Here is a 12,835-nt window from a genome sequence, read left to right as displayed (position 1 = left end):
CTTGGAAGGGATATCACTTCCAAACTACAAAGCCATAATTGTAAACTCCATCTTAATAGGGTGAACCAGTCAGGATGTGAAAAAATCAAAGTCAATGTATATCATATTCAATTAATCTAATACTATCTCACACAGCTACGCACTTTATAATACAAAATTTTTATTCATTTATCTATAATTGCCTGAAGACATATTTCTTTGAAAGAGTCCTGGTGTTACCCAGGACCCTTCTCAAGGCTCCTGTAGCCCAAGGCTATGCTACTTCTGGTAGCAATGTACAACTCCTTTGGAGAGAGGTCTTTGAAAAGACTGTACTCCCAATGATGCAGCCTCAATAAAGGTAAATTTACATTTGTGATATAACCTTGAGCAGGCAGAGTACAGTAACATCGTACAACATACTCATCCAAACTAACACTTCTCTAATACACACTTACATACTGTAAGTATACATGACACTTATCCAAACTAACACCTACAACACATAATCAGAAATCAGTCGCTTTACATCACACACCTCCATTAATTTTATTTAGCCAGGTATTCTTGGGAAGGGGGGATAGACACACACACACACACGCTCTCTCTCTCTCTCTCTCTCTCTCTCTCTCTCTCTCTCTCTCTATCTCTATCTCAAACACACACTGCAACAGTCTGGTCTTTTCCTGAAGAATAACATACAACTACTGGAAAGGCCCAAAGGAATGCTTATTGAATGGTACCAGATATGAATGGAATAAACTACAAATACATGATGAAAGTGGTACCAGAAATGAATGGAATAAACTACAAATACATGATGAAAGCCCTCTACCTACCAAATTTTAAGAAAGAAGGATAACAGAAGACATGATAACTACAATTAATGCCCTCTATGTCATTAAAATACATGGACAAGAGTTAGGACCCCCAGTTGTAAAGCTTCTTCCATGCACAAACAGACAATAAAAAACAGTAAGTATCAATGCTAACTAACTTTAATTGAAAGACTAAGAGGGTGTGTCGTATGAAATGTTTCTGGGTTTGAAGGGTCGTAGTTTAGGTCATGCTGGCAATCAGGACGCAGAACATATCCACATCGCCCATTCTGTAGAAACAATCCTTCATTCAACTGCATAGCCTTGTCTGTAAACAGAGCAGAAAAACACGAACTATATCAAAGTTACACAAATCTAATCCAATGTTTCAAACAGTATACCTGATTATGTTTGCAGATGATGCAAAAGTCATGAGGAAAGTTAAAAGTGTGGAGGACTGCTTCAACTTAAAAGGGGTCCTTGACTGACCCCAAAGTTGGTCTGATTTATGACTGAAAAGTTAAACCAGAGTAAATGTAAAGTACTGAGGATGGGCCAAAGCAAAAGATGACCTTGATATGATTATCATCTAGCAGGAAATAAGCAGTAAGAATATGTGTGTGAGAAAGACTGGGAGTTGACAATGTCCCTTACCTCTCACCACAGTCTCACTTCAGCTGAATACTTAAGGACACCAAGTCTGCCAGTAAATATCAGAAATACAATCAAGTTCATAGATGAGGAAATACTCAGCAAACTGTTCATATCATACATAAGGTTCAAGCTAGAATGCACCTCTCAAATTGGTCACTGCACCTTGAAGAAACCAAGAGTTAAGAAAGGTCCACAGGAGAGGAACAAAGAAGGTACCAGATTTAAGAAAGCTGAGATAGAGGGAAAGGCTAGAGGCCTTAAATTTTCCCCACTTTGGAAAGGATAAGAGTGAGGGATGACCTCATCACAACCTTTAACTTTAAAGCAGATTGATGACAAGAATAGTATGTAAAGATAAATAGATGTAAAGATAAACCAACCAGAGGTCATGAAATAAACTACATGAGGATACTACAAATGTGGAAAGTATACAGAAGTCTAAAAGTTATAAGATAGGAAAAAGCAGGTGTAGTAAGTGGCACCTACTGCTGCTATTCTATGGTAGTAGTAATGCAATTCTCTTCAAACCAATATACTGAGATTCTCTATGCAGGGGATTTCAACGTACACCACAAAGGTTGGATAAGTTCTAACTTTAGTGAGACAATCCTGGTGGAGCCAAGGCCTTTACATTTTCCCTTCTTAAAATTCTAAAACAACTAATTAAACATCCTACCCAAGCTCACACTGTTACAACCACTCCTCCAACAAACTTGGCCTCACTTTTATCTATGAAACCTCCCACTATTTGTACACCATTTTGCCCCTTAGGGTTCTCTGAGCACAATCTTATTTCTATTAATTCTAGCTAGGCCAACTGTGGCATTTTGGGAGAGCTTAAAGGTTATCTTTGAATAGCATCTTTACTGACCTTCCCTAGGAAGAATATTGCTTCTCTAGTCAGGATACACTGTGTCGTGCTGAATGCACAGAATAAGTTATCTCAGCTGGAAAGGAGTTTTAAATTTCATCTTCTAAATTTATTTCTTTTTTTTAAGCTGGAGGCTCCACTTACACACAAAAGTCTACATCAAAGGTGAGCCTTAATTGAAATATGGAGAGGATTATGAAGGGGAAAAAAAAAAAAAAGAAAGAAGGGAAAATACAAATTCTGCAGGAAGTGAAAACCCTGTCTTTTAAAATGTGCCAGGTCATAGTTATTGGGAAAAACATAGAAAGGTAGAGGGCTCTAAAGCTTCAAGGTGTAGGGAAACAGTTATCAAAAAACAGTTATCAAAACAGCCCAACCTTGAGTTGCCATTCACCTTTCTCCCTTGACAAAATATCCTCACTGCTTCAAGTAACTTTCCTCCTACACTACATATATGAAACACCCTTCACCATCAACACTGAAAAATGGAACTTGCCTCCTGTCTGGTAATTCAGTGAGACCATCTGACAGCCATGGTTCCACATCGGTACTGGGGTATAGTTGGAAGAGTCAACGCGAGCCGACCTTGGATAAACTCTGCTAAACCCAACCTGAAGGATGGAAGTGAACATCTCACAAGTTTTTTAAATGCCTTCAAAATAACATAATTGTAATTACTGAAGATTGTGTCACAAATGACATGTTACCATATTCATATTAATTCTAGGAGGGTTCTGAACAACCAAACTTAATGAAAATGGAAAAAGTTTAAAGAGTGGTTTGGCATGATGACACGTCCATTCTAAGAAAGGGTGGAAGATGCAAGTGGCCATTTTAACCAATGAACTCACTAATGACTCTGAACACTAATCCTGGCCCCATCATGTGATACATTACCTGGCCAACAAATCTTTCCCAACTATTCTCATAAAGAAAGAAAAAATACCAGAAATTGTGACACTGGGATTAAGCAATTCTTGTCATTATCTGTTTCCTTCTTATAACAGTTTGCCTCTCATACTCCAAGCAAAGAGAGAAACAGATGAAATGAGATATTAAAGAAAAATCCTCCCCTCATTCATTGCTCTGTTCCAACTTTTGGAAAGTGGTGATAAAAAAAAGAGGATCTCACTGAACTTCTAAGGAAACACAAGATATACGAGATTCTCTCCTATCCCTAGGGATCTATTTTTCTTCTTCAAATAACAGCATAATTCAGGCCCAGGGATGTATATAGGGGAAATAGCACCTAAGGCAGCACCTAAGGCAAACACTGAAATTGTGCCCCTGGCTTGATTAAAAATGTACATACAGTGGATGTGTATAAAAATATTATTATTACTACTATAGTTTGTCGCTGTTTCCCGTGTTAGCGAGGTAACACAAGGAAACAGACGAAAGAATGGCCCAACCCACCAACATACACATGTATATACATACGTCCACACACACACACATATACATACCTATAAATTTCAATGGGATGTATTTAGGGAAGCAGTGATGGCTTGTGCAAAGGATGCTTGTGGAATGAGAGGCGTGGGAGGAGGACTGATTAGAAAGGGTAGTGAGTGGTGGGATGAAGAAGTAAGATTGTTAGTGAAAGAGAAGAGAGAGGCATTTAAACGATTTTTGCAGGGAAATAATGCAAATGGCTGGGAGATGTATAAAAGAAAGAGGCAGGAGGTCAAGAGAAAGGTGCAAGAGGTGAAAAGAGGGCAAATGAGAGTTGGGGTGAGAGAGTATCATTAAATTTTAGGGAGAATAAAAAGATGTTTTGGAAGAAGGTAAATAAAGTGCGTAAGACAAGGGAACAAATGGGAACTTCAGTGAAAGGTGCTAATGGGGAGGTGATAACAAGTAGTGGTGATGTGAGAAGGAGATGGAATGAGTATTTTGAAGGTTTGTTGAATGTGTTTGATGATGAAGTGGCAGATATAGGGTGTTTTGGTCGAGGTTATGTGCAAAGTGAGGGGGTTAGGGAAAATGATTTGGTAAACAGAGAAGAGGTCGTAAAAGATTTGTGGAAGATGAAAGCCGGCAAGGCAGCGGGTTTGGATGGTATTGCAGTGGAATTTATTAAAAAAGGGGGTGACTGTATTGTTGACTGGTTGGTAAAGTTATCTAATATATGTATGACTCATGGTGAGGTGCCTGAGGATTGGCGGAATGCTTGCATAATGCCATTGTACAAAGGCAAAGGGGATAAAAAGGAGTGCTCAAATTACAGAGGTATAAGTTTGTTGAGTATTCCTGGGATGTTATATGGGAGGGTATTGATTGAGAGGGTGAAGGCATGTACAGAGCTTCAGATTGGGGAAGAGCAGTGTGGTTTCAGAAGTGGTAGAGGATGTGTGGATCAGGTGTTTGCTTTGAAGAATGTATGTGAGAAATACTTAGAAAAGCAAATGGATTTGTATGTAGCATTTATGGATCTGGAGAAGGCATATGATAGAGTTGATAGAGATGCTCTGTGGAAGGTATTAAGAATATATGGTGTGGGAGGCAAATCATCATACCTTGTGGAACTTCAGTAAACCACGAGCATTAGTGAGAATGTGGTTTTCCATCTTATGTTCAGGGAAGGAGGAAATCTCATTGTGGCAACCTCCCATGGTAAAGCACCTCTCAGCATCAAAAGGCACACATTGAAAGTAAACAACTAAGTCGCTGAGTTCTTTCTTGATCCGGAGCTCAGTCTCTCTCTGCTGTCTAGTTTGTGCCTGTATGAAATATTAATAGAGTAAACATTTGTTTGGTGTGAGGTGAAGAGCTTGTGGTAAAAGTATTCATATAAAAACAGAACTAAATTACTAAACAAAGCCATCAACATTAAATACATTTCATCCAAGCCAGACAATAAGTGCTACCAACCAGTCTTTCTTGCTGTTAATGTAATGCCAGCTACATGGACTTCTTCCATTCCTTAGTTTCTTCTCAAATCTTAACCACTCTTTGCAAAATTCTTACTTTTCAATTGAGACACTGTGCCCATGAACAGCATGATAAGAAGGGCATTCCATCTCTTATCTTACTGGTTGAGAATGAGTGCATATCCATTAGTATATAGCTGTATCATAATTCCAAAACTTTTCAAGCAGGCTACCAAGAAAATTAACTTTTGAACTGACATTATTTGTCGATATAACAACTGTTTCCTTGCGCTACCTTGCAAACGCAGGAGACAGCGACAAAGCAAAATAATAATAATAATAATAACAACTGTGGCACATGTCTATGACAAAATTTCTGCACCACTTTATTAAATTTCATACCAATGTAGCATTAATAAACCAAGTCACATGTCCCAGTAGGCCTCATCACATCATCTGCTCATCAATCATGCCCTCAGCAGCATCTTTGTCAGCATGGACTCGCATATACCACAGTCTCCTAGTGTTATGGTACCATAACTTCCTGTGGTACTGGTGGTACACGAGGGAAGTCCAGAGAAAAGAAGTGTTAGTGAACTGTGTGCTTTATAGAACTTCTTAAACTTATTTCTCTCACGTAAGCTACTCACTTCTTATACTGTCTGGATATTCTAAGTGTGAACTCAGCAGTACAGGTGGTGCATGAGGGAAATCTTGTGCAAAGGAAATAATGACTGAAGTGCAAACTCTAGAACAGTATTTAGATAAGCCTATTGACTGTCTTTATATCAGTTACTCATCCTTTCCACTATCTGGATATCCTACCTGTGACATGCATCATTTGTCAGTGCATGATCAACATTAATATAAATCGCTTAAGACAAGATTTCTGCACCACTATTTTACAAACTGCCTGCCACATCTAATATTCCACTCACTCATCATTCCCTCCTCAATTTCTACACTCCACTCATTCCTTTTGCTCCTCCCCTGCTATGCAACACGGTACTTATCTGTTCAGACCTCAGACACTCAGTTCAACACACCACCATAGCAAAACACAGGTAGATAAAGGATCCTTTCATTTTCATATTACAGTGTGCACACTTTTAATTTCAATGCCAATTTTTTTTTGATGCCACAGTATAAGGATTAAGAGTAATAATGAGTTATCACATGAAAATACAGGAGAAGTCAGTGGTACCTTACCATGTCAACTACTGAAGCTGTGCCATTTATTTTCTCTTTCCATTCCTTGGCTTCTTGTTCTGATGTGCAGCCCATCTCTAACACCTGAAGCAGTGCTGGTGCTGTCAATCTGCAATAAATTGAGCCTTCTAATTTCAGGATAAGACAAAACAGGGCAGATTGGTAGTATGGTAACAATTAAGAATACATAAATATATTCAGTAAATAATGAAAGTTGAAATGATAAAGCTGATACCTGGAAAAGTAATAAGTGAAAAACTAAAAGGGCATAATTCCACAATAAGTGGATAGTTCTTCATAGGTTGTTATATTCAAGACTCACTCTAATTCATCATTTCTCTTTATCTCAGTTTATCACAGGCTGTTATATTAAAGCCTCAGAAGCAGGAAAGTAAACAACAGTAAGGCTTGAGCAGGTCAACAGACAATGGTAAGTGAGGCACAGCAGCAACTTACCTAATAATGAACTTGATGCCCCATCGATTTTCCCCATGGAAGCGATCCAATCTAGCCTCAGCTCCCCGTATGTCCAGGCTTCCTTTTTGTAGGCTACCTAGGACCTGGCTGTCACCTCCCTGCATATTCAAGTGATCATTACCAAAAATGCACCATAATGCTATGCTCATTCTAATTACAAATACAATGATGAGGATGCTTGCAGGCTGCACTGAACTGTTCCAAGGCAAAACTAACCTTATCCAAACTTTAATACAGTGAAACTAATAATAAAGGAAAATAAGGGTTTCGATGAGGGAAAAATATTCTTCTACCGAAGGCTGAGTTATGTTAGCATTTGAGATCCACCAACTTGCAAGAATTCAGTTACCTTCTGACCTCCAACAAAATGTAGGGGGATATTCATGAGAATTCCTCCTTTGATTTCCACAAATGTGTTAGGCAGACCAATAACTGTTCACCAGAACAGGAGAAACTACAGCATTATGGCTCACCTTGCAATTGCAGTTAAGTAATTCACACGTATGAGGCCAGCAATGTTTCTAGAGTAAAAGCTTGCATTTGACTACTTTCTCATTACTATAAAACTACCCCTCAACTTTAAGGCAATTCATGCACAACAAGTAAAAATATCTGTATCTGATTCACCCTCTCATCAATATTGTCTGGTTCGATCTCCTCCACATAGATGGCAGGGAACCAGTGGTGTCTCAGCCCACCATAGTCACCCTTCCACCAGTCTTCCTCAGCCTTATTAACATTCTGGATTATGGCATGCTTGGGGAACGTTAACTCATCTGGCATCCTCGCAGTGTAGGAAAACTTTGCCTTCACGTGGATCTTAAAAAAGGAAAAATATGTGTTATGCATTTAAATGATATCCTGGTAACAAGTAATGTTAATCATATGCATTATACAGATGTATATGACATTTATACACATTTCTATATTCTTCATAAAACATTAACTGGCCTCAAGTCAAATTAAGTAAAGAAGAATATGCTACAGCAGCAAAACAGTTTTCAACCCATGGTTACAGACCAAGAAATCTTAACACTGCAACCACTACACAAACATTTTTCCCATTCAAAGTATATTTTTGCAAACAAAACTGGCCTATTAAACTCTCACACTCTAAGGACATCCTTGGTTTTCAAAATTCAATGTTACTCCTTTTCAAAAATATAACCATGAGAAAAGGAGTTCTGATAATGGAAAGAAAATTCTGCAAAGTGAAACATTTTAAACTAAACCTTTAACATCTTGACCAACAAGATCACAGGCTATATCAATAGTATCCACCATCTAATGTGCAACAAGATCCCAGGCCATATCAATAGTATCCATCATCCAGTGTACAATATCCTGGGCTATAGCAACAGTATCCATCATCCAATGTGCAACGAGATTACAGATTACACCAACAGTATCCACCATCCAATGTGCAACAAGATCCCGGGATATATCAACAGTATTCACCATCCAATGTGCAACAAGATGCTGGGCTATATCAACAGCAACCACTATCCAATGTGCAGCAAGCTCCTGGACTACATCAGCAGTGTTCCTCATCCAATCTTCAACAAGCTCCTGAGGTACATCAAGAGTGAATACCTGTTTGCAAAGTACAGGAAAGGAGTTTTTCACTTACACGGCCCCATCTCTTGAACATCCTCTACTATCATATAACATCTTAAATATATGTATGCTTTCTGCATCAACCATGTCCTCAGTCATTCTGTTCCATTCATCCACCACTCCTATATCTTTTGTTACATCTTTTGTTAACAAAAGACTTGCTTAATTTCATTTAATGTCCTCTGGTTGCTCTATCCCTACATGTCCATGTCACTGATCTGTTTTAAAAACTTAAATGTTGAGATCAAGTCACCCCTCATTCTTCTCTTCCAAAAAGGGCAAATTTAATACCACCATCCTTTCCATGTAACTCAGCTCTCTTAATTCTGGTAGTGTCTTTGTTGCCCTCCTCTTGACTTTCTCTATTAGCTCTTTGTGCTTCTTTAGGTGTGGTGACCAAACTTGAGAAGTATATTTCAGTTTGCAGGATATGAACAGCTTGCTAAGTATTTCCTTAATCCATATCTGAAAGCTATTCTAATTTTTGCCAGCACTCTAGTGACAGGTCAAAGACTATGTCAACCTTCACATTCTTATACATAGAATCTTGAAACTTTTTCCAGCAAGATAACAATAATAATACTATGGCCTTTCATTATGCTCCATCCTCATCATTTTATATTTTCTCAAGTTGAATTTCATCAACAAAAATCAGACCAGCTCTGTAGTTTGTTTAAGTTCTCTTGTAAGCTGATGCAATCATCCATGCTTTTCACTTCCATCATGACTTTTGCATCATCTGCATATATATTCACACACGAGTTAGAGTCTATACCTTTAGGCTAATCATTTACTTATATCAAGAAAAATGATCATCACAGAACAGAAGTCTGTGGCACTCCAATGGTCACCTTGACCCATTTGGAGAAGGCTCTGATGACATGCATTTCTGTTCCCCTTTATAAAGACAATCTTTTCTCCAATGAAGGAGTTTCCCCTTTGCTTCTCACTGATACAGCTTCTTAATCGGCTTCCCATGCAGCAAGGTGTCAAATGCTTTCTGGAGGTCCAGATACAAACCACCCAATCTTCTTGGTCTATGAGAAAAGTAACTCTTTCATAGATATCTAAGATCTTTGTCGCACAAGACCCCCCCCCCCTTTCTTTAAAACCATGCAGTATCTCATTCATGTTATTGCTTCAGTGGTTGTGAAAAAATCCTGACAATGGCAGCCCCCTATACACCTTGGTTTACAGTACAATATATCATTGTTAATGATAGACTTTCATTTTCTAAGTTCATATGTGTTTCAAGTCACATTATGGAGAATATCTACAAATGCATCATTGTTTTATCTACCATCAATTATGAGTAAATCAACCCACAATGCCCTCCTACACAGCCCTTTAAACCCTCCCGTCCACACTTCCCCCCAACCCTTCTACCTACACTTCCTCTTAACCCTTCCTTCTGCCCTAAATTAGATGGGTGGCAGGGTTGAAGGGCAGTGTGGATTTGTCTATTCATAAATGATGATAGATAAAATGACACTGTGTTAGTAAATGATATCCATATTGTGTCCTGAAACACACATAAACTTAAAAAAAGAAAGTATGATAACTCTAACAATGATATAATTTACTGTCAATCACGATGCTGAGGCTGCTGCCATCTAACAACCACTGGAAGTAACAAGAAAAGGCAAAGGAGTTTGATAGCCCTATGAGGTGGCATAGCTGGTATGTGTGAATGTGATTTTCCATTCAGTAAACAGCTACCTGCTTGGGCATTTCAAAGCACACTTTCTTGAAATATATCCACAGGTAAATAAATGTGTGAATTTCTGACACATATCTTGGTGTGTAATGTGTCCACATATTCAATGCTCAGTAACCTGGGAGTGGTGGACTTAATACGTTGACATATTCTTTCACAGGAGAGGAAACTGGCAGGTTGATGGACCTGCCACATGGCTCAACCACCCCAATGCACTACACTAGCTGCAGATACGAAAATAGGTGCAGTGGCAGAGGCAAATCCATTAACAAACACCACAGTCATCTGTGATGCCCTACAGCTGGAGGTGCATAAGTGGATGATAAGGCACCCCCTCCACAAGGAAGACATGCAACACTGATTCATGATGGTCAAGGAGCTCCTATCTGAGCATCACTGGGAAGGGAGGCTCATGTCTGAACACCATGGTGTCAAAGCAAGGGAGGAGTTTTGGTCATGCTTGATCTTCCCTAACAAAAAACTCTTAATTGTGCATTTCACAGCAAGCTATACTGCTGGAGATCAAAAAAACTTTAATGTTACTTTAATTTTTTTCATGTCAACATCTGGCCTCCTGACTATGAATGCACAGAGGCAATACTAGGAAAATGCTTTTAAGTATGAAATAAAATCTTCTTGGACTATGAAGGTCTTCCATTTTCTGCATTAAAATTTACCTTAAACCACTTAAGAAATAATTATCTCACAGCCAGTCAAGTTGTATTGTTTCTAGATAATGGCTGACCAAAGACTAATTTGACCACATATAATTAATAATTACTTATTTGTACAGTACAGGGAAAGAGTTTTAAATTCTTGGGGCTCTATCTCCTGAAATTTCTATAACACCAAGTAGCCTATTAAATCTTTGTAAAATGCCAGCATTCACTGTCACAATGGTTAATTTATTCCAGCTATCTGCCATCCTAGCACAGTGACTGACTAGTTCAGCCCTGAGGCCTGTTGCAAACTGGCTGGTGGATACCTTTACAAGATTTTGAAAAACTTATGAAATGGTGTCTGGAAAGCCTTCCTGGGTCATGAGACACTTAGTCTTACCCAATTAGTTCCATGTACTAATTTCCAATTTCAAACAAATCCAGTTCATATATATTCCATAAACAAGTGAACACACTTGATACTGCAAAGGTTTAACCTTGTAACACACATGTAATACAAAAGAATATATCAACATTATCTTGAAGAAAGGAATCTTCAGTGATGGACCAGTATGTTAGTAAACAGACAAATAAACTTACATTGCTGACATATGTGGCATACTCTCTTGGCTGCAATGATCCGACCTGCTCCTGAGAGAAAAAATTGCAAAATCCATGGATATACTTGTCAAGTTTTCCTTAAATAATCTAAATTTATCCTCAGTATAGCCATCATTATAAAACTCTTAATGGGAAAAAAATATGAAATATTGGTCACCTGTTCTGACAAGCTCTGCATTACACGTTCCGTAACAGGGTATCGGAGTTTCACTTGACGGAAGAGGAAGTTGCGTTCATAATACTTGACAAGATCCACAAGACTATCAAAGGTAGCAGTGCCAATAGTAAAGAGCTGGTCTTCCTGTTTAACACGGCAGTGTTTGGTACAGCCTTCAGCTCTGTGGGTAAAGTGCTAATCTTAAATGAAACACACAATACCAGAGCTATCTCTTACTCTACAACAAAAGCCTAAACATTCATCAATGAGTCTTGCTATCTATCTGTAAGACATCATCACCTCCATTCACAATCATGGGAAAATGAGATTCCAAGTGTCTGAGAAAGTGATAGTCTATAAATTTCAAAGACCTTAGAGACAGGAGAAGTGACACCAATGAAGCAAAAGCTGAAGGGGATAGAGCATTCTCTTTCTTAGTGAAGATCTGCATCAAGGTATGCTTCCAAAGAAAGGGAAAATTCTAGATTTTCAGACAGGCAAAATTCCTAAGCAAGGATCAGACAGTGCTGAGGGGCACTCCCTTCTGACTCAAGAAGTTATGCCATCTGGGCCATATGACTTATTCACCTGGAGCTGGGAGAGTACTCAGTAGACCTTGCATGAGGAAAATTCAGGAAACAGTATTGGTTCTGAGGGAGATGTGCATGGATGATTAGAGGAAGAATCATCCTAAGCTGAATAAGTAAAATTTTTTTCATACATGTTCACCATTTCCTTCAATAGCAGGGTAGCAATGGAACAGCTGAAGAATGGCCCTCACCCAAATCCAATCTTGTGCTGTCACGTAAAATACATCAAAAAAATCTCCAATGCACAATCATGCCCAATAGATCTCTATGTGGTTTCCTCAGACCACTTCATATGCCCTGGTTTCATTTAGCACACCAACAGCACACTGCACCCTGTATACCACATCACCTGTGCCTAACTTGACCGAGAGAAATAAACCTATAGTTATAAGACCCTAAAGGGAGAAAAACAGTGTATCTATAGAGGGAGGGTACAGAAATATGAAAAAGGTCAAGTGTGTTGGAAGTGATCATAATGGTCAGGAACTTATGTCAGGTGTTGATTATCTGTTCCAGATTGATAAGAAGCAAAAATTAAATGCCTCATCTTTGCTAGAATTAACCTAGGTAGAAATATCCAATCCTTGTAGTGT

General features: G+C 38.6%; 1 protein-coding gene across 5 annotated transcripts in view; it reads right to left on the bottom strand.

Moving 5' to 3' along the window:
* Positions 1 to 12,835, bottom strand: part of sl (small wing phospholipase C gamma 1) — a 103,192-nt gene that overhangs the window by 59,361 nt on the left and 30,996 nt on the right. For all 5 annotated transcript variants that reach the window (XM_071680376.1, XM_071680375.1, XM_071680374.1 and 2 more), the window contains 8 exons: positions 11,653 to 11,833; positions 11,475 to 11,525; positions 7,509 to 7,700; positions 6,861 to 6,979; positions 6,405 to 6,513; positions 4,842 to 5,045; positions 2,819 to 2,933; positions 977 to 1,125 (listed from right to left, as the gene is read on the bottom strand). In XM_071680376.1, coding sequence (XP_071536477.1) covers positions 977 to 1,125; positions 2,819 to 2,933; positions 4,842 to 5,045; positions 6,405 to 6,513; positions 6,861 to 6,979; positions 7,509 to 7,700; positions 11,475 to 11,525; positions 11,653 to 11,833 — 1,120 coding nt within the window. The remainder of the gene's footprint in view (positions 1 to 976; positions 1,126 to 2,818; positions 2,934 to 4,841; positions 5,046 to 6,404; positions 6,514 to 6,860; positions 6,980 to 7,508; positions 7,701 to 11,474; positions 11,526 to 11,652; positions 11,834 to 12,835) is intronic.

The sequence above is a fragment of the Panulirus ornatus genome, chromosome 31, assembly GCF_036320965.1.
Source record: "Panulirus ornatus isolate Po-2019 chromosome 31, ASM3632096v1, whole genome shotgun sequence".
NCBI classification, from domain to species: domain Eukaryota; kingdom Metazoa; phylum Arthropoda; class Malacostraca; order Decapoda; family Palinuridae; genus Panulirus; species Panulirus ornatus.
This window is presented reverse-complemented; position numbering and strand designations above follow the sequence as displayed.